Source organism: Oculina patagonica, chromosome 13 (genome assembly GCF_052425735.1).
Source record: "Oculina patagonica isolate OP01 chromosome 13, crgOcupat, whole genome shotgun sequence".
In the NCBI taxonomy this organism is placed as follows: Eukaryota; Metazoa; Cnidaria; class Anthozoa; order Scleractinia; family Oculinidae; genus Oculina; species Oculina patagonica.
The window spans coordinates 248,221-267,429 of NC_135770.1; the positions used below are offsets into that span (position 1 = coordinate 248,221).

The 19,209-nt window shown below is 39.2% G+C and overlaps 1 protein-coding gene across 3 annotated transcripts in view; it reads right to left on the minus strand.

Annotated features, from left to right (window-relative positions):
• Nucleotides 1-163: 163 nt before the first annotated feature.
• LOC144634371 (rab3 GTPase-activating protein non-catalytic subunit-like) overlaps nucleotides 164-19,209 on the minus strand; it is a 37,589-nt gene continuing 18,543 nt past the window's right edge. For all 3 annotated transcript variants that reach the window (XM_078493305.1, XM_078493303.1, XM_078493306.1), the window contains 26 exons: nucleotides 18,730-18,869; nucleotides 18,502-18,632; nucleotides 18,107-18,165; nucleotides 17,578-17,724; nucleotides 16,973-17,055; nucleotides 16,476-16,561; nucleotides 15,968-16,058; nucleotides 15,408-15,574; nucleotides 14,925-15,216; nucleotides 14,546-14,562; nucleotides 14,358-14,438; nucleotides 13,844-13,949; nucleotides 13,440-13,615; nucleotides 12,852-13,047; nucleotides 10,825-11,016; nucleotides 10,179-10,282; nucleotides 9,098-9,164; nucleotides 8,075-8,145; nucleotides 7,313-7,348; nucleotides 6,873-6,947; nucleotides 5,836-5,900; nucleotides 5,614-5,764; nucleotides 5,285-5,374; nucleotides 4,712-4,951; nucleotides 3,976-4,137; nucleotides 164-1,963 (listed from right to left, as the gene is read on the minus strand). In XM_078493305.1, the coding sequence (XP_078349431.1) occupies nucleotides 1,820-1,963; nucleotides 3,976-4,137; nucleotides 4,712-4,951; nucleotides 5,285-5,374; nucleotides 5,614-5,764; nucleotides 5,836-5,900; nucleotides 6,873-6,947; nucleotides 7,313-7,348; nucleotides 8,075-8,145; nucleotides 9,098-9,164; nucleotides 10,179-10,282; nucleotides 10,825-11,016; nucleotides 12,852-13,047; nucleotides 13,440-13,615; nucleotides 13,844-13,949; nucleotides 14,358-14,438; nucleotides 14,546-14,562; nucleotides 14,925-15,216; nucleotides 15,408-15,574; nucleotides 15,968-16,058; nucleotides 16,476-16,561; nucleotides 16,973-17,055; nucleotides 17,578-17,724; nucleotides 18,107-18,165; nucleotides 18,502-18,632; nucleotides 18,730-18,869 (3,169 nt within the window). In that variant the 3' untranslated portion in view covers nucleotides 164-1,819. The remainder of the gene's footprint in view (nucleotides 1,964-3,975; nucleotides 4,138-4,711; nucleotides 4,952-5,284; nucleotides 5,375-5,613; nucleotides 5,765-5,835; nucleotides 5,901-6,872; nucleotides 6,948-7,312; nucleotides 7,349-8,074; nucleotides 8,146-9,097; nucleotides 9,165-10,178; nucleotides 10,283-10,824; nucleotides 11,017-12,851; nucleotides 13,048-13,439; nucleotides 13,616-13,843; nucleotides 13,950-14,357; nucleotides 14,439-14,545; nucleotides 14,563-14,924; nucleotides 15,217-15,407; nucleotides 15,575-15,967; nucleotides 16,059-16,475; nucleotides 16,562-16,972; nucleotides 17,056-17,577; nucleotides 17,725-18,106; nucleotides 18,166-18,501; nucleotides 18,633-18,729; nucleotides 18,870-19,209) is intronic.

The window sequence follows — 19,209 nt, forward strand, 5'->3', positions numbered from 1 at the left end:
TGTTGGCCAGGGTCGTTCGGAGGCCTCAAAACCTGCAATTTTGTGTCCAAGTTTTCTCCACCGATATGGAATTTCAGGAAATGATTCGCGAGGAACATAAACTTGGTGTACTCTATTGTGCTATGACAAGGGCGATTTTTAAACGTCCTCAAAACGAAGATAGCATGTTTCAAAGTTTAGATTTCACATTTTTACTCTCTTAGAAGCCATTAACTTCTAGCAGTTTTTGAAATCGAAAATTTTGTTCTGTCAGCACAAAAGAGGTTATGATTTATCACTAGGTTACATAATCATTCAAGTCGGTGCGCTGTTCTAGCTGAAAACGGACACAAAATCGCATTATTTGCGGTTAAACTTTTAAAAGCTTGTAACATCACAGTCATCTATATCCTTGATAAATTATAGCGGGATCGATGTTCAAAATGTAGCGAATTAAAGCTTTATAAAATAGCACCACGTCAAGAAATTTGGCTAACGAATTTATTAATGAGCAAGGGTCCTGCGCGACCTTAAGGCTGGTTCCCATATGATCGCCCGATCGTTTCTATCGCTTCAAAAAGTTTGCTTGCGGTCATATGAGAACATTACAGAGACGATAGACATAGACATAGACATAAACATAATTTATTTATACACGATCGCCAACGTCTGCGACGATCGGGGCGATCACGATCGCTTCGATCGCCCGTGTTCTATCCGGGCGATCGGTCGCAGACCGCGGCGATCCAAACGATTATATGAGAACTACATAAACAGAGGGGGACGATCGAAGCGATCCAAATTGTCCCATGGTGCATCAATATTACCCAGAATTACGTTTCCGTTCGGCTTCCCTGTCCCTAATTCGCCGGCAATAAACAAGAGGTTTGCACTTGCATCGAAGGCTGCATAAGCGTCGATCGATATAGAATATTCATATACGGAAACAAAGAAAAGAACATGAATTATTATCTTGTTTGATGAACCCTACATTTTTCAATTTCATGAATATTGAATTTTATTCCGACACACGCACGAGGTTTTCGTGACTCATTTCGTTCTGTTAAGGTTGGCGCCAAAATAATTGTTTCGGGCCTAGTCTTTAACCGGGCGCTTTGCATATACCAAGCGATCGGGGCGATCATATGAGAACCCCATGATCGCTTCCAATTGCTTCGATCGCCAACGATCGTCTCAGTATTTGCAAACGATCGATGCGATAGAAACGATCGCGGCGATCATTTGAGAACCAGCCTTTAATGGCAAGAGCTAAGTTTTTAGTCTTTTGAAAAAGGCTAAATACGCGTTATTCGGAACTTGAGAGGCTGTGGCAAAGAAAATCATACTGGTATTATTAGAAGGGTTTGTATTTCAAGTCATTGATCACGTTTGTAGTTTTAATATTATCCAATATTCCGGATGTAAGAATTTTTAGCCCTCAAGGGCTAATTATACCAGCCCTGCAAACAGCTAGAATGTAAATTGGACTGAAACAAATTTGTTGGACTTGTTTCCTCAGGAAGACAATGTTACTGATGTTATGACTTCAGATGTTATTTTTGACTCAGGTAAAGTGATTGGGTAAATCCTGAAAACTCTTACGCCCGATCATAACCCTCTTTCAAATCCAAGCAGTCATTTGATTGCAATGTAAGCGTGAGGCTGTTCAGCTCTCGTGTTTGTCGATAACCTTTCCAGCCTTTGGCAAATGATTTTATCGGACACTGTCAACACAGTATTCCCTTGTACAATCGTGACTGGAAGATTCCCAGAGATGAGTTTGGAAGCTTATGTTAACCTAACAAGACTGTGAGTAGCGCGGAGAGGTTTTCTTTGCGTTCTAGAGGAGCAATTTGATGGATTCTGCCAATCCTGAAGTCAGAGAGTAGTCTGGTGAGTCTTCAGGTGTAAGGCTGAGGACTACACGCAAGAGATCCACTGTGTGCGAGAGGGGCACCATGCGACGTAATAATCTGGACGGGTCCTACAAAAGAAACAGGACAAAACAGTTCTTTTAAAAAGAATACTTGTGTTGTCAATAAAGGAACAAAGATTCTCAAGCTCATCGATAATTCATTGTGTTAAAACAAAGGAAATATTAGAACCGTTTGTTGGAATATCTGATCATAATTAGCATGACTTTTCACGATTCTATTTTCCTGTTACTTCTTAGGGTTAGTCTTTATTTGGACGATATATGAAAAACGCGAGACAAATGTTTCGTCAAGTTTCTAAACACCTTGAATTTCATTAGCCTGAAGTTAGTATGGTAATTCACACCAATGGTTTAGGTCATATTTAGAAAACCGCACACAAATGTGCTCTATCAATGGTTCGCTCTCCAGTAGTTGTTCATTATGTTGTGGTGTCCCCCAGGGAACGATTTTAGGGCCACTACTATTTCTATTATATATAAACGATCTTCCGAATTGTCTCTCAAATTGTGAGCCAAGGATGTACGCAGATGACACCCATCTTACATACGCGAGTGACAACACAGACAATATTCAGTTACGCCTAAACCAAGATCTAGAAAACGTTCACAACTGGCTGAGAGCAAACAAACTTACTCTAAATATGACTAAAACCGAGTTTATACTTATTGGATCTAGGCAGAGGCTTAGTAATCTTACAGGTTCCCCGAAAGTTGCAATAAACGATTTTCAAGTTAGCCAGGTCAAGTCTGCAAAATCACTTGGAGTGATCATCGACGACAGACTTGATTGGAGTAGTCATATCGAGAAACTAACAAAGAAAATTGCTTCTGGGATTGGGGCCTTAAAACGAGTAAGGCACCTGGTCCCTCAAGCAACCTTACACCTAATATACAGAGCTTTAATACAACCGCATTTCGACTACTGCAGTACTGTTTGGGGAAACTGTGGGATTACTTTGCAAAACAAGCTACAAAAGCTACAGAATAGAGCAGCCCGTGTTTTGACCTTCTCAAACTATGACGCGCACGCTGGTGATTTATTTGAAATTCTAGGATGGAAAAATCTAGCTCGCCAGCAGCAAATTCAAAGAGCCACGATGGTTTACAGGTCTCTGCACGGGTTGGCTCCAGACTACCTATCATCTAAATTTGAAAAACGAGAAACCGCGTACAACCTAAGGGACTCTGAAAACAAACTCAATGTTCCATTACCGCGCACTAACTATTACAAAAACAGCTTTACGTACAGTGGCGCCATCTTGTGGAACAGTCTTCCTATTAACGTAAGACAAGCAGAGTCCCTTGGGCAATTTAAAAAACTAATTGAACGAGTACTCTAGGGCACGGCATTCGTGGAAAGCAGCTTTTTATTTTTGTACATATATTTTTATATTTCCCCTCTTCCTTGTATATATATTATAATTAGATTGTTGTATTGTGAGCTGATGAATTTGACCGTGTTTTAAATAAAGATTATCCATCCATCCATCCAGTCAAAAATACTCTGCTCTGCGCACAGGCGGCCCAAGCGCACTATGTGAATTATTCATAAAGTCTTAGCGAACGTGACCCTTGCCTTTGAGCGGTGTTGTGTTACAAAGATGCGATTTATAAGGGTTTGTATGGGAACTCAACGATTTTCTTTCAAAAGGAATAATATGTAATGTTTCGCTAATAAAATCGACTAACCTTATTGCCTTGTTGTATTCTTTGTTGTTTGTCCGCTTCTCAGGCCATTTTGAAGCGTTTTCGGTGAGTAAGCGCTGGCTGGTGGTGTTCCACTATAAACGAAGTTTATAGTAGAACACCACCATCTTTGTAACACAACACCGCTTAAAGGCAAGGGTCACGTTCGCTAAGACTTTATGAATAATTCACATAGTGCGCTTGGGCTGCCTGTGCTCTGCGCCTTTGTTTAAGTTCTTTTTTCTGTGCTTAGAAATATGCTCGTGTTTGACATTATCATGTCAAGGTCAAAGATTGCAAGAGTCAAGGTCAAAGATCAAAGCTAGAGACTAAATATCAAAATCACATTCCAGAGATTTCAATTTTTACATTACTTGTGATCTGATCCAGCTGCTGATCTGTGTTGAAAGACGCGACAAGCGATTCGCGCGTTCACTGGACTCGGACGCATCGAGGATGATGTATGCAAGTCGTTGTCCCACAATTCTTAGCAGCTGTGAAGCCAGGGCGCGCTGATCATGAACAGAGAACATAGTCTGCAAAAGGAAAGGAAACAAATCATCAGAGAAAAACGAAATCACAAATGTTCACTTAAACAACGGCAGCTTACATGCAGATCCTAAGTCTTAGTTGAGGACATCGATTACGCAGTGATTTATTATTTTACTTTCAAATCTAGCGACTGTCTAGATCAATTAAATCTTTTTTCGGTGTCAGGACTATCCTCAGCTAAAAATGTTAAGACAGCGTTCAGTTCCAAATTCACCGTTGTTGTTCGTGTTCTTAACTGAATAACGTAGTTTTTGGTCATTTTATGTTGTTGTTTTGCAGAGGACGTTCCCGTCTTTTCCGTTTCAGTTGTGGTCTGCTTAAATAAGTGTTGCTCCACGATCGTAAATCTTTTCTAGCTCGAGAGAACCCTAACATTCAACCCGGAAAATTCCACACTGATGACGTAGCTCTACAGAGATCCGTGTCGTGTCTCTGATTGGTTGTTGTTTAGTTTTGCCTTTTGCCGCGCAAGTAACAACCAATCAGAGACACGACACGGATCTCTGTAGAGCTACGTCATCGCGTAGAGGAATGTTAACTAGCGCTAACAGTTCGTACCTCCTTTGCAACATCATCAAAGCCAGCGGAGTACAATTCACGCACGAAATGACGCTTTAAGGGATCATGGTCCATCCCAAACTGCTCCGCGAGCGTGTAAATGACCGCTGGCCAGTCATTAGCGGATGTATCTGGCATTGTTCCCGTGTTATCATTGTCACTGTCCTCTCTCCTGAGGGCTGAGTGAGGGGACTGGGTCGACATGGTGCTCACCGTGAAGGACAGGGCACGAGTAAGGAACTAGAATCATACGACAAGAAACATAATAAGGATTTTGTTAAAGATAGTGAGGGTGCCCCTAGAAGAGAAAGTTGATCGTTTTTGTGAAAGATTCAGTTCGATAACTGTAAAGTCCCGGTTATTTAGCCTGATGTTGATTATTAGGGCTAACCTGAGCTTATATCGTCAAGGGGAGTGGGGGCATATAAGCAGCGAGAGGGTTATAACCTAAGTATTACGATATTAAATGGCCAGAACACACACACGAAATGCGCACGCAAGTAAACAGGCCCCACAAAAGCAGATAACAAATAAAACACATTTTTAAATGTGCTTAAAAGCTGTGTTATTTACCTTGTCTCTTGTTTCAACAATGGCTTTGTCGACCTCATCTGATGATAACGGACGAGTGGAGCTGAGATCTCTCATAAAAGAATCCTTGCTCTGCAAACGGTTGCAACAAATGTCAGTTAGATAAAGGATTTTGTCCAAGCCAGATGGCTTGCCAATGTCAGCGCTTTATTCCTGTTTGCACAGCACGAAGTGACTCGAAGAATTGCTACTCCCTCTGGGTGGGATGCTATTCCTACGCAAGCTACTTCCCCCAATATTTTTTCATGAATCACCAAAAGAATGTTTTAAATAAGATTAAATTAAAACAAAAATTAAAAACATATTATCACCATTGTATCGAAGAGTGACAGCGGTTTAACACTTTTCATGTCGAGGCCCATTATTATCCATAGAACAGTGACCAGCTTGGCATGGAGCTCTACCAGTGGTCCATTACTCTTTGGCTCCTCCTGTACCCCCTCGATGAGGGACGTCGCACTCCTGGGAACCCAAAAGAGATCAGTCTGTCATTGATGGAAGTGCTCACAGAAAGTTAAGAAATTTACACTTACGTTTCTCCAGCGTGCCAGAAATCTTCCGTTTCTAGAGTGAATACTTGAGAGTCGACCCAGTCAACCTAAAGGGAGAACAGAAATTAGTTTGCTGATCACGAGTTTTCTCGTTAAACGTGGAATAAAAAAACAAAAGTAATTCAAATGTAGTCTTGAAAAAGTTTATATACTACTTATTAACCGAGAGTGAGGTCATTACAGGGGAATCTCAGACCGAGGCCTTGATGTATTGACCGAGCGATAGCGAGGTCAATACATCAAGGCCGAGGTCTAAGATTGCCCTGTAATGACCGAACGGACGAGGTTAATAAGTTATTTGTTATATGGCCTTTCAGCACTATTCTAAACTGAAATATCTAAAAAAAAAAAAACACCGAGGTGAAACTCGCTCTCGCTCTCTGTGGTTCTCTTCGTCGCTCATACTAAAGAAGTATCGGTATGCTAATATTTTTCTTTCAGTTGTTGAAAAGATAGTTACATTTTGTCGGTATTTATTGTCGTTCTCGCAATTGCGCTAGTAGCTTTTACTCACAACTCAAAAAACCATGTAAAAACCGCCGAGCCGAGAAAATTTTTCATAATGCCCGGTCATTACAAGAAAATAATGCCCGCTCAGCAGCCAATCAGAGCGCGCGTACTATTGTAGCCATAAAATAAACTTATTTAAATAAAATTGCACAAGAGAAATCGTGTGATTACTTCGTAATAATGTTCATGCAACTTATTTCGACATGTACAATAAACGGCGACATTTTCGGAAGAATGCGTACAGTTGAAACCTTCGAAACTCCTTGGGTAAAAAAAAGAAAGAAAAAAAGAAACTCCTTGGGTTATCTTCAAGAACATTCCTCCAACTATCTTTATCAGCAAATTGTTGTTGGTTTTAGAACTGGCTCAAAAAAGGGAATGTCTGCACACAGACTCTACAATTTCAAAAGCATGAAGCGACTGGGTGGGATGCTAGCCTGTCAGCATTCTGTCAGCTTTCCCTAACAATTCGTCAGTACACATTTATACCCCTAGGTGGAGACATTTACCTCAGCTATCAGCTCCATAAGATGTACACTGGCTTTCAGGAACTGTTCTAGTGCACTGTAACCTAAATCCACGGTCTGCAAAACAACGTACTTGGAAATTAACTTTGCGGTGATGACTGTTGTTTAAAAAAAACCCTGGAAGCATGACACTTATAGACCCATTCTTAAAGATGGCAGCCGTTAATGTGGCACAGATGTAACATTTGTCATCAAAATGTAGCCTTAAACTAAAAACACCGACACTTGTCAATGAAGTAAACTACTTTATTTGGTTTCAATTGTCAACATCCGTGTTTTCGGAAACTTGACTTAAAACAGCAGACATGACGCCTTTTGAGAAAATGGAGGAGTTGTGTTTTCGATTCTACGTGTTCAACTTAAAGGACAAAGACAGCTTCCCTGCGCCACCAAAGAGAAGTTTTAAAGAAAACACTACAAACCTTTCGACAAAGTCGATCTTTCGGTGCTTTGCCAACCTACAAGAACATGCGAGATGATATCAATAGAAAACACAGATTGCACAAAAGAACCCCACAGTCTGTAAAGTACTCTCAACACTCGCAAAGTTGCTACGACAGGAAAGATGTGCCAGGTTGCTAAGCAGCATCCTATACGCAACCCGCGCTAGCTAAGTCAATGCTTGAAGATGAGATTCTGACAGAAACGTTTATAATCAAAAATTTGCAGAAATTGCTCAAATCCCTAGCTCTTAGGCAATATTCGGGAGACATTTGGCAGTATCTGTTAATCTTTTAATAACATTCGAAAATCTACCATTGGTAGTCCTCGGGATATCTTCCTTAGCCTTCAGCTTTCGCTTAAAAGAATATAAATATCAAATTCGGCCCATAAAGAACGACCAGTCCATAAAGAATGTGTCTGAGTGTTACAATGAATGTTATGTTGATCCTTAGGAATTTAACGAAGAGGAATCCTGCTTCTAAAATTCAACAAAGCACCAGCTAATGTTACAACTTCGTTCCCAGGGTCTCTCTTCCCGCCCCCAAGAGCGGGGGCAGGAGAGAGAGATCCTTGAGAGAGAGACCCTGGGAACGAGGTTGCTAATGTTACAGTAGTACATGCAATGTACAGGAAAAATCAGAAACTCTTCCGCGTGCCAAGGATTTGCCGACTTTTGCAAACACGACCTCGATTGACTTTCAGCTAACCTATAAAGGTATGGCATTAAACTATGAACAAACCTTCTCCATCAGCATGACTGTAGCAGAGATTTTCTCCTTGAAATATCTTTTCCATAACGTGACTGCCAAACCTGAAGTGAAATAGATAAATGAATAAATAAACCAAACATTTAAATAACAATAAACTAAAGCATATCTAACTGTTCCATAAACCAAATAACAGCAAAACAGTGGTCGATCCTGATTCAAACATGATGAGTACCCGGAATAAAAACATGAGGACTTTTGGACCACACCGAAAAAAAGTGACTGGGCCTCCATAGCACTTTCCTTGGACCAACAAGAGAAAGAAAAAAAAAACACTGTAAAAAAGCACTAGTAGTAAGCATGTTTGAATGTACTCACTGTAATCGTTTTTTTTTTTTTTGTAAGTAGCGTATCGATTATGTAATGTCTTGTTTTATGTAAATGCATTAATAAAAAAAAAAATAAAAAAAAAAAATAAAAATAAAAACTTTCCTTGGACCTGCCTATACAGGGACAATTTATCAATCTCCATTTTCGCCTCACAATGTTGGAACATTGCAATGCATACAGGTGATGAGATCAGAGAAAATTATCAACTAAGTGACGTTGTGCTTATGTTCCACCATTTCTGAAGTAATACCTGACGAAACGTATGCCAACCAGACAAGGGAATACCGTATTTATTCGATTAACCGCCCAACCTCATATAAGCGCCCAGCCTCGAATAAGCGCCCACCCTAAAGGTAGGAAAGGTTAATAAGCGCCCACCCCCCCACCCCACAAAAAAATTAAGTGCACAAGATGAATGTTGATTATTGAAATTGAAAAGAGACTTCACCTATGACCAAGTTTTCTTTGTATTTTACTACATCGTCACATTTTGCCATTTTTTCTTATTTTGTGACAAAAATTAACTTACAATTTGCTGAAAATCGTGAAAATTTAAAAAGCGCCCAGCCTCGAATAAGCGCCTACTCTTAAGGTCCGATAATTTAATGAGCGCCCAGTGCGCTTAATCAAATAAATACAGCAAACAACAGGAAGGGTTAGTCTTACCGTGCTGTAAAGCAGCGCAATGTATACACCTCAAGTGCTCCAGAGCAAAACATAACTTGTTGGTTTCCTGAAGTGAAATCAAAGAAACAAAGCTGCATAAACAGTTAAACAAAACAACAAATTCATAGCCTGCATTAACATGCGTCTGTCTGGTCGAGACGATAATAACAATAACAACTTTATTAATGTGTCAAATACATTTTAGCTGAGGTTAAAAATTACTAATAGGGGACACAAAAAATAAATTAAAATAAAAACATTTATTTTTTATTTAAAAAATAAAAAGAATATAAAATTTATTTTTTTTTTAATTTTTTTTAAAATTTTTTTTAAATTTTTTTTTTTAATTATTTTTTAAATAAAACACATTTTCTTTTTTTTTTTTTTTAATTTTTTTTTTTAAAATTAAAAAAAAAATTTTTTTTTTGGGGCCGATTCCACAGCATAGGTCCGATATATCTTAGCGAGTGTTTCCCATAGGTGACAGTATTAAATCTGGGAATGTGGAAATCTGCGCCTCTAAGGTTGTCATTAGAACTTTTCAATGGGAACAAATTTTGACGCTCGGGGGGAAAACCGAGTTGCAAAATCGGTGCGAGGAAGCCTGTTCTTGTCAACTTTCGTCGTGACGATTTTTTCACTGGGTTTCTTCATCCCGCCCCGACTAACTGTCCCTGGGTTCCTGGTCATGTGTCTTTCCGCACTATTTCTTGTCTCGCTCAAGGCAAGTTTGAGATTCCTTCCGAAAACTTCCATTCTGATGACATAGCTCTACAGATATCCGTATAGTGTCTCTGATTGGTTGTAACTCGGTTTTGAATTTTCGCGTGCAAATAACAACCAATCACAGACACTATACGGATCTCTTTTGAGATACGTCATCAGTATGCAGTTGCCCCCGACAGGAAAACTAAATTTCTAACATGGGGTTTGATTTTGCTGGGCTTTTTCTTGTAGCTATATTGGAGATTGCCCTCGCAACGGAGTTTAGCGGAGTTTGCCCCCGCAGACAAAAAATCCTAGGTACAGCCCTGCATAGTAATGTAGTAAATACATCACAAGATGAGACAACTAAACGTACGTCTTTGTTACTGTGCCAGTAGGTAACACATTCCATAGCACAGTGAGCCCACAGTACATCCTGCTGCAGACTGTGTGGAAACTTCAGGCGCAACTCGCCAAGACCTGAAACACATAATATTCACTTCATTTACCCTTAATTTAATTAGTAAATCAAGGGCAAGATGCATACACAAAGACAACTTATTGAAACTTCGCCTGTGTAGCTATCAAGTGGCAAAACTAACTCATCTGATACTGCATTTTCATAATTGTCAAAATGTATTTATTCAAAAGCATGTCCAAATTGGTTAGGTTTAGTATTAAACTGCTGTTTTTATGCGATTTGTGTCTAAGGACTACAGCTTGTAAGACAGAACTCGCCGGAGACTAACCAGTTGGCAATTCACATACTGATAGCGTGGTGAAGTAGTTAGCTCGGCGACTATTCAATGTCTCTTAGTAATGTTGAGTTTACGTTAACGAAAATTAAAAGAAAAGCGAACAAATACATTCGGGAAATCTTCGTACACACACTGAAGAGAATTGCCGATTCTTATGATCCAATCATAACATTGCACGTTAGTATCACGTCATAACGAAACATCATGACGTTATGTTGCTTAGCAACTTTGAACAAACAAAAGCAAGTTTACAAATAAACAAACCTTCCAGCTCGACGTTATTCTCAGGTTCAGGTTCAACTTCCGGCTTATCCTCATCCCCAGTCTCACTCTGAATTTCAAGCTCTATTTTCCTGGCTGTGCGGGGAATTCCTAGATGGGTCGCTGGTGTGTCACATTGTATGATGTACTTCGACAGGACTTCAGAAGCAGCACCATGACCGGTACTCAAGAACCCTAAAGTAACAGAAGAAACGAGTATGGCTAAACCTCTCTTTACCGACACTTCTATTGTATCAAACTTGGTAACACAGGGGAAGGTTATTAAACTTTTGTCGTGCTGATTTTGATGCTTTCTTTACTTTGACCCGAGTAACTGCCTCTGGGTTTCCAAGGATGCCATAATATCAAAAAGCCTGAATAACGAGCAGTTCACTGAGTCTCCCCCCCCCCCCCCCCCCCAAAAAAAAAAAAAAAACACAAACAAAAACAAACAATTCATACAATCTTTACCTCAACAATACGTACACCTCCATATATTTGGACACCTAGCTCTTAGGTGTTCGTATTTACAAAGACACCACCAGTCCAACAAACTCTGGCCAAACAAAAGTGGCCATAATGACAACATAGCCCTACACTTTATACTAGTGATACCTATCGGTAGAAATGCCAACGAGTACAACGGGACGCTTTATGATTTTAATCGATCACTAAACATTGCGCGTTTTCTTTGAAAATCTTAAATGTTTATGGAATAAAATGCGATTTTATGAAGGCTAACAAAAAGTTCTAAAATAATACCAAAGTAGTGAAGATTTAGTGCGAAATCTTGTAAACTTTATGCTATTTGCGAGTTTCAAGCCATTGTTGTCCGATGCCGCTATTTTGGAAAGGTTTCCGCTGTTTTAAAGTCCTATAGGTCTTAATCAAAGTGGCTATGAGCCACTGAACAGGAAAAAAAATTACGAAACAAAAAGCAAACTTTTACAAAGATTCGGCCAAAACAAAGCATTTCAAACTTTCCACACTGCAGTTGAATCCATTCAGCACATAAGTTTTAAAAAAATTGAGGTTTTAAAAGGTAAAAGCCTGGTCGGACAAGTTTGTGGCCAAAGATGAAACAAGTTTATTTTATTAATATTCCGAGAATAATTCATCACGCGCAATGCGTGATGTCTCAAATATCACGTTGAATTGTTGTTGTTGAGACACTGCAAATTGCGTTCGGGCAACCAGCTTTTAGGAAAATTAAAGGCCCTGTTTCCCGACGAAAAAAACGCCGAAGTATCCAGGAAAAAAATGTAGTATAGGGAATTTATTTTATAAATTCGAGAAACGAAATAAAACTCTCTTCTGATTGATAAAATCTGTGTTGTTTACTTTGCCAGACCTAACTTAATTACGCATGCAAATTTGTATGACTGCGAAATTTTCGAAGCTTTGGAAATCTTGAAGCTTTGGAATGAATTTTTTACCTTCATCTTAAATGAAATTTAATTCTAAACAAAGTTTAATTCAAGTTTCTTTCGTATTTCAATCTCTAGTTCGGGAATTTTGGCTTTTTGAAGCAAACAGATTTGAAACCTCTTTGTTATCTGAGACGCATCGTGTCTGGGAATTTTAGTTGCCAATGACTCATGCACGTGCTGAACAAATTAGTAGCGCGCTGATTGGCCAAACTACAACAAAGTGTGCACGTGCTGAATTGTGTCGTCACGATCTACCTTACATTACATTACATTACTTACATTTCTCGACATTTGGAGTGTTTCTGAAATTTTTTTCGCATGTACAAATCTTCTCGCGGCTCTATGTTCTGCCGCCTCGTCAGGCCTTCTGGTCTTCCAGAAGGCCTGACTCGTTGGCAATTAACAAAATAGTCATAACCCAGTGTTCTATTATATGCACCAAGCCTGCGCTGCAGACGAAACTAAACCCTTGATTACTTGCTGGGGTTAGATTACGTCTGCGATGCAGGCTTATATGCACCAAGTAAGCCAGAAACATAAAGTAACCACAAACACACATGTGTAAGAAAGCCAGTAAAGTTCTAAGAATATAACACTTACCAATAACAGACAGCTCAGGTGGGCCACTGTTATCACTGTTATTGTGATTGGCAGCTGTCAATCGACTGATGAAGGCAGTTAGAGCCTGCAAGTCACTCAGCTGACATACCAGCAGGTTCCAACGCTCTATCTCCACTGAAACTGATATCCAGTCCCCTGCGGCCAACTCCTCCCTGTCAGCCTCTTGATCTTCTTCCTGTAATATAAATAAACCAACTGATGAAATACATCACAGTGGGATGCCACCATCATTGATTTGACCTTGGTACCACTATTGTCACAATAAAGGAGAATACTTATCTTATCACTGAGAATTAATATCAGTAACATGGAGGATACTAATGACAATAAGTTGACGTCACAATGCATCAAGTTTTTTTTCCTTCTTCCCCCAGCAAGACAGGAAATCCAGCCTGGGAATTTTTGGTCATTGAAATTTTCAATGTTTCTACTTAGATCTTAACTTCGAGACTAAAACCAACAATTTAAAATATCACGCTACTGTTGAAAAGGCTTGTCAAATGTTTTTTAACTTCACAGAATGGCAACAGTAGCCTGAAACAAGCCTCAGCACCAACGGTACCATACCTCTACTTTCTTGGAGGCTGTGTTGATTTCCATGGCAACAGCTCGACAAACTGAAGCAAGAGACAGTGCTCGGCTTGTTGCGGTGGACTGGGCTAGAGTGTGACGTACATTCTCCCACCATGGCGAAATAGTATTATCACGTGACTGTGATGAGAAACTCTCACTGGGTAATCCTCCTGTAACGTGTTTATTCAAAATACTTCAGGTAAACAAATGTTGAAAAAATATATTTTGTAATGGTTTGCTAATTACACAAGATATGTGCAAGAATGTACTGTGTTATGTATAGAGCTATTTGTGAATGTTAGGCACAAAGATTGCTTATCTTCTTGAATTTGTCACGCTAGAGTTTGCAAGTAAATCTTAAAACTTGTACGATGATGAACCATTAAATATCGGCTTACCTGAAAATGAACTTAATGTTGATACAAGTGAGTGCAGGTGAAACATGGAATCTTCCCTGTCGTAACACAAGTCTGGATCAAACAGCCACCCAGAAACAACAAGGTTCTATGAAAAGTAAATGAAATAGTGTGTTTGCTCCATCATGACTTCAAAGGCATATATTGTAACTATATCCCAGGTTTTAAGTGCGACTACAGCCAATTAAAAAAGCGGGCACTGAAATTGCTAAGGGCTACGGTGCAAAAAGATGAACCGTTTCTGAGAATATCGGAGTATAAAATGAATTGTTTAATGGAAATTGTTCGCTTTAGTTATAACTGTTGAAATCATGTGTAAAGAAACCTTGCCCATTGAACAACACAGGAGTAAGAAGTATAGAACAGTCTACAAACCTTAAATTACCCCTTGCAATGGGATTGAGCTATAAGCTGGGAAGTGAATTAATATACAACTTAGCATTTAATGTATTGTTTGAGTATCAGAGAGGAAAGACAGAAGATACAAAGTACGTACCATTAAATGTTGAGGTTTGATTCCTGATAAATCGAATGGAATAGCTAATCTTCCAGAGGAACATTCCCCTAACAGGCATTTCTATTAGGAATATACAAAGTATGTATTACAAAAATTGAACACTTTATAATCCAGTAGTGCAGTAACCTAAATTTAAAACAACTGGCAACGAAAAACTTCCAACCCACCTTGAAGAGAAAGCTTGCTAAAAGGAAAGAGAGGAAAACAAGAAAAAACTTAGGTTACCAACACAAACCAAACATGATAGAGATGACAAGCAAACATGAAATCTAATAGTAAGTAACTGTATTGAGTCTGTCACGAGCAAGAAACAAAGACAAAACTCTACATACCTAACGTTAATCAAACCCACAACCTCTGGTGCATCGGTTGGATGCTCAAAGCACTAAGCTAAAGGAGATTCATGGTGAACTAAATCATTTTTTTAGGTTCATACTAATGTACTGCACAACACCAGCATCACTATTGTCAAAAGCGTCAAGTATGGAAATGCATAAATTTGCTACATCATACTATCACCAGTAGTTTGCTGTCTGAATAACTTACAAAGTTGAATTGTCATTTCCTTGGACAGGCCTTTCCTTACAGCAACAACATTTGGTAGGGCCACTCTTGATGGTCCAGCTGTGTTGTCTGGCTTCAAATCCTTTGATTCTTTGCCTTGGTGGCTGACTGAAGCGTACTCAAAACAGCCAAGGAATGATGTGACACAGAGCTGAGGGGCTGGGTGGGTGGGGGCCTTGGATGTTGTTAAAGGTTTATTAGTCTGGCCCCCTCTTAGAGCAGACAGTAGCTCAGATGCTTCAGATTTCGTAAGACCAAGGAGGTTGGCTAGAGACTAAAAATTAAAATATATCATGCCGCATGAATTGGAGTTTAAAATGTTACTGAACATTTTTATGGTGACAGAAAACCTTGAGAACGATTTGGAGAACAAAATAAAACGGAAGAGCTGTCACGTTTTTACTAGTTCTAAAAGGAATAAGTGGACACATCTGTACTGTTTCCCGGACTAATCTAACTGCATACCATTTCTTTGCTCTTTCCTTTCCAGGGTTCTTCTGCAGAGCTCAGTTCGTCTTTGTAAAGTTTCAGGATCGAGTTGTGTGTTTGTATCAATTGCCTCTGCACATCGCAAAAATTCAGCAGCATTTTGGTGTCTTCCCTTTCTTCATCGTGGTCATCTGATGTGTGATCTTGTGTCAAGTTAAAACAAAACAAGTTGAGCGATATGAAATTATGGACTCATTAGTCGAAATTCATGAATGGTGCAGGTTGAAGGTGGATTTAGGAGGTCAATTCTTGGGTTGCAAACTCTAGGCTACAAAAGGGTTATGCATCGAACTTTATTTGAAATCAACAAAAAAAAAACGACCAAAAAATACTGAAAAGATTGGGACTGTGGTCGTCAAGCAAATTAACATGCACAAAAGCTTAGAGACGCTCTTGAAGTGACGTCACTCGTTACCAATCTTTGATTACGCGATGGGCATGGCTGAACGTGAAAAAGTGGCGGAATCCAATTTTAAAACTACTAAACCCTGTAGAATGTACGTTAACGAAAAGGGCCAAACCAACATGGTACTTACTTTGCTTCTGTGCTGTTTCACTGACAGTCATCACAGCCTTGAGAAGTACGGAGGATGGAATTCCCACAGTGGACAAGACACATTGCAAACCCTAAAATTAAAATAACAAGTGTAAAATCATCAACTTTATTATGCAAAACAGGTTAAATTTATTAAGCTCATTGGCACATAGGGTGCTTTCCACTTTCAAAGTGCGACCGGTTGGACCAACAGGAACTGACCATTGTCAAATGGAACAACAATTCAGTTCTGCTTAATCCGGGCCAACCGAGTGGAACAGTCCCTTTCTTTTTGCATTCCTTTCCCCAGTTCCCTGCATCTGTGAGAACTACTGAAGGAAAGTATAAGACAACTGTGAAGTTTGTCAAAATGGAAGGGTAAATTTCGGTCCGACTGTTGTTGTTGTCGTTTGGGGGAGAGGAAAGTCGGTGGTGACTTCAACACTGTAACTTAAGTGTGCTAAGAGCTCAATCACCTACACGCTGTTTTTAAGATTAAAAATATTTACCTGCTGATGCAGTTGTGGAGTTTGAATATCACTTAGGATGTCTAACAAGGCCTTTTCCAGTTTATTGGTATCATCTGCTTCCCACTCTTAAAGATACAAAATAGAATGAGTAACACATTGTTTTACTATGCAAGCTACAAGTGCATGGCTTTCTCCATTCATCCATCCTTCACCCCTCGCTCTCTCCCTATAACGGTTGTAAGAAACTTTTAATCATAAAGCTCAGAAATAAAAAGGGAGTAAATTAAAAGAAGGAAAAGTGACAGCTTCATTTTAAAAAGGTAGCAGAGTGCTAACCTTTGCCCTATTATAGGCAAGTAAGCAAAGATGTTTGCAAATGTCTCTCCAAGGGCAAACCTAATAAATTCAAGATTGTTATCCATGACACCTTGCAAATTATGCAAACAGAAGTAAAATATATTGGGAACCCTTTGTATGTCTCCAAAAGAAACAGTTCGCTATCTTATGGCGAGGGTCCTACAACATGGTTCACTTACCTTGGCCAGACTTTGTTGTGTCCAAAAGAACTGACAGTTTTTTTAATAGGTGTAAATCCCTCACTCTTTTACTATGCTTGTCACTAGGATCAACAAAATAAAACAAAACAATACATTAATCTAAAGATGATGTTTGAATATTTTTGTTTTTCAACAAGTGAGACTGCTGTTATCGCTGCAAAGCGGGGAAAGTAAGGCAGATGTGAAGTTCTATTATTATATGTTGAGGATCATCAAACTTGGCCAGGTTTTGTTATACGAAGGCTAAAAGACAAAACCCTTTCATGACACAAATTTCACACTTTCGTGACAAATCTTTTAGCACTGTTCTTCCAATAAGGATTAAGCACGTTCTTTTTAAAAGCTCCACAATTCCAATAAAGGTACCTACAAGTACCTCCTTCTAATGTTAGCAAGTTTAAGTTTAATCTTTGTTGAAAAAAAAATGTTTTAGTTTGGTCTTAATTAAGAGATCCATTATAGCAGGCTCAGTCAAATTTAAGGTTTGCAGTTTTGGTTACTTCAGAGATGTCAGTGTGAGATGACAAATGAGCCTCTGTCCTGATCTATTATAACATCTCTATAACATCTGTAGGTACACTAACCTGAGAGCACAGTGGAATGGTACCGAGAAGGTCTTTAGTGTACCATCACCTTGGATCAGGGTACAGTTCAGTGTGTGCTGTGGGGGAGCCTGCCCCTGCCTGATCACATGACCTAGTCCCATGATTCCATGCCCAGCATATAAGAGCCTAAAATATAAACATTTGATCGTAATGTTTGTAGAAAGGTGCTACAAATTGAAATGTGATTGTTGAATGTCATAGACAGGAGGAAGAAAATAAGTAAAAAAAATATAGCAGTAAAGCATAATGCAAAGAAACCATAATAGTGGTGGAAACTTGCTTTAACTATCTTTACCAGCAATACAGTAAATTTATCAATAACATCAAAAGATGCAACAGCATCTACAGCTTATTGTTTGGGATTTGTAACAACAAGGTACAAGACAAGTTGATCAGAGAAGAAAACATGTGATGGTTTGTAAGAGGTTGCTAAAATGCAGCCTTCAATCATCCTACATTAAAATGAAAAACAGCGTTATATTGCCAAATTGGGAGTGAGATCACTAACCTACAGTCCTTTCCAACATTAAAGGCGGCAACACGGGGTCCCTGTTCTGTTCTCCAGATCTAAACAAAGATACCATGACTATGACCATAGTGTTCCTACTCAAGCGTTTTATGGTACACTTTGGCTTGAGAAATGAAAAGGCTTTAATTTTACAAATATGACTGAAGTCAAGCAGACTTAATGCCTCAAGAGATTTACTTAAAAGCTGCGTTGGCACTTGATTTCTTAAAAAGATAAACTGCAAAGAGACAAAGTTTAACAAAACAATGTATTGTATGATCATGTTACTTCACTTGAGAGAGCAATGTAGTTCTGATGTAAGTTCATGCTATTAGTGTTGGGGAGCACTGGGTAATTAATCAAAGGTGACTATGAAGGAGACTAGAGATACATACCTCTAAGATTCCCCTTTTTGTAGCATATATGACAAGAAACAGAGCCGTTCTCAGTGACGACTTGGGCAGTTCTTCTTCATGATGGTTCTCCTCTCCAACCATGACCCAGCCACACTCTGCGTCACGGTAACCTGCCAGCAGAAGTGAATAATTTCACTTATTGACTGAACACCGTAAATATGACTTTACTACACGAAAATATCAAATCTCAATTATCAGTGAATCCACCTTTCCATATTCTAACCACTATCCCCTTCTTTGCATCCAGTAACATAACTCGACCAAAATCATCAGTTGTCACTGCCAAGCGGCCATTTGGTGCCATGGTGATGCTTGTGCCATGACGAAGAGTATCAGGCAAACCAAATCTAACAAGCAAAAGGATATTCCTGTCATTTGTATGTTTTCTGGTCCAGTGTTTGTCTCAAAGCAACTAGTTTGTCTAGTCAAGAAACTCATCTTGCCCATCTAATAGTTACATGTATATTGAGATACATTTGGCCGTATGTGACACTTACATGAAGGTCACAAAAAAGATAGGTAACAAATCATTGATAATAAAAAGTCACAGGCCATCCATAACAGTTGGGATTTTGTTGGTCATGGGCAAATTTTGGTCAAGCATGGCATTTGTAGCAATAGCAAATGGAGCTTAGTGTGTTTGTTAAACTTGGATATAAACTGTGTAAATGAGTGTGTAATGCTAGT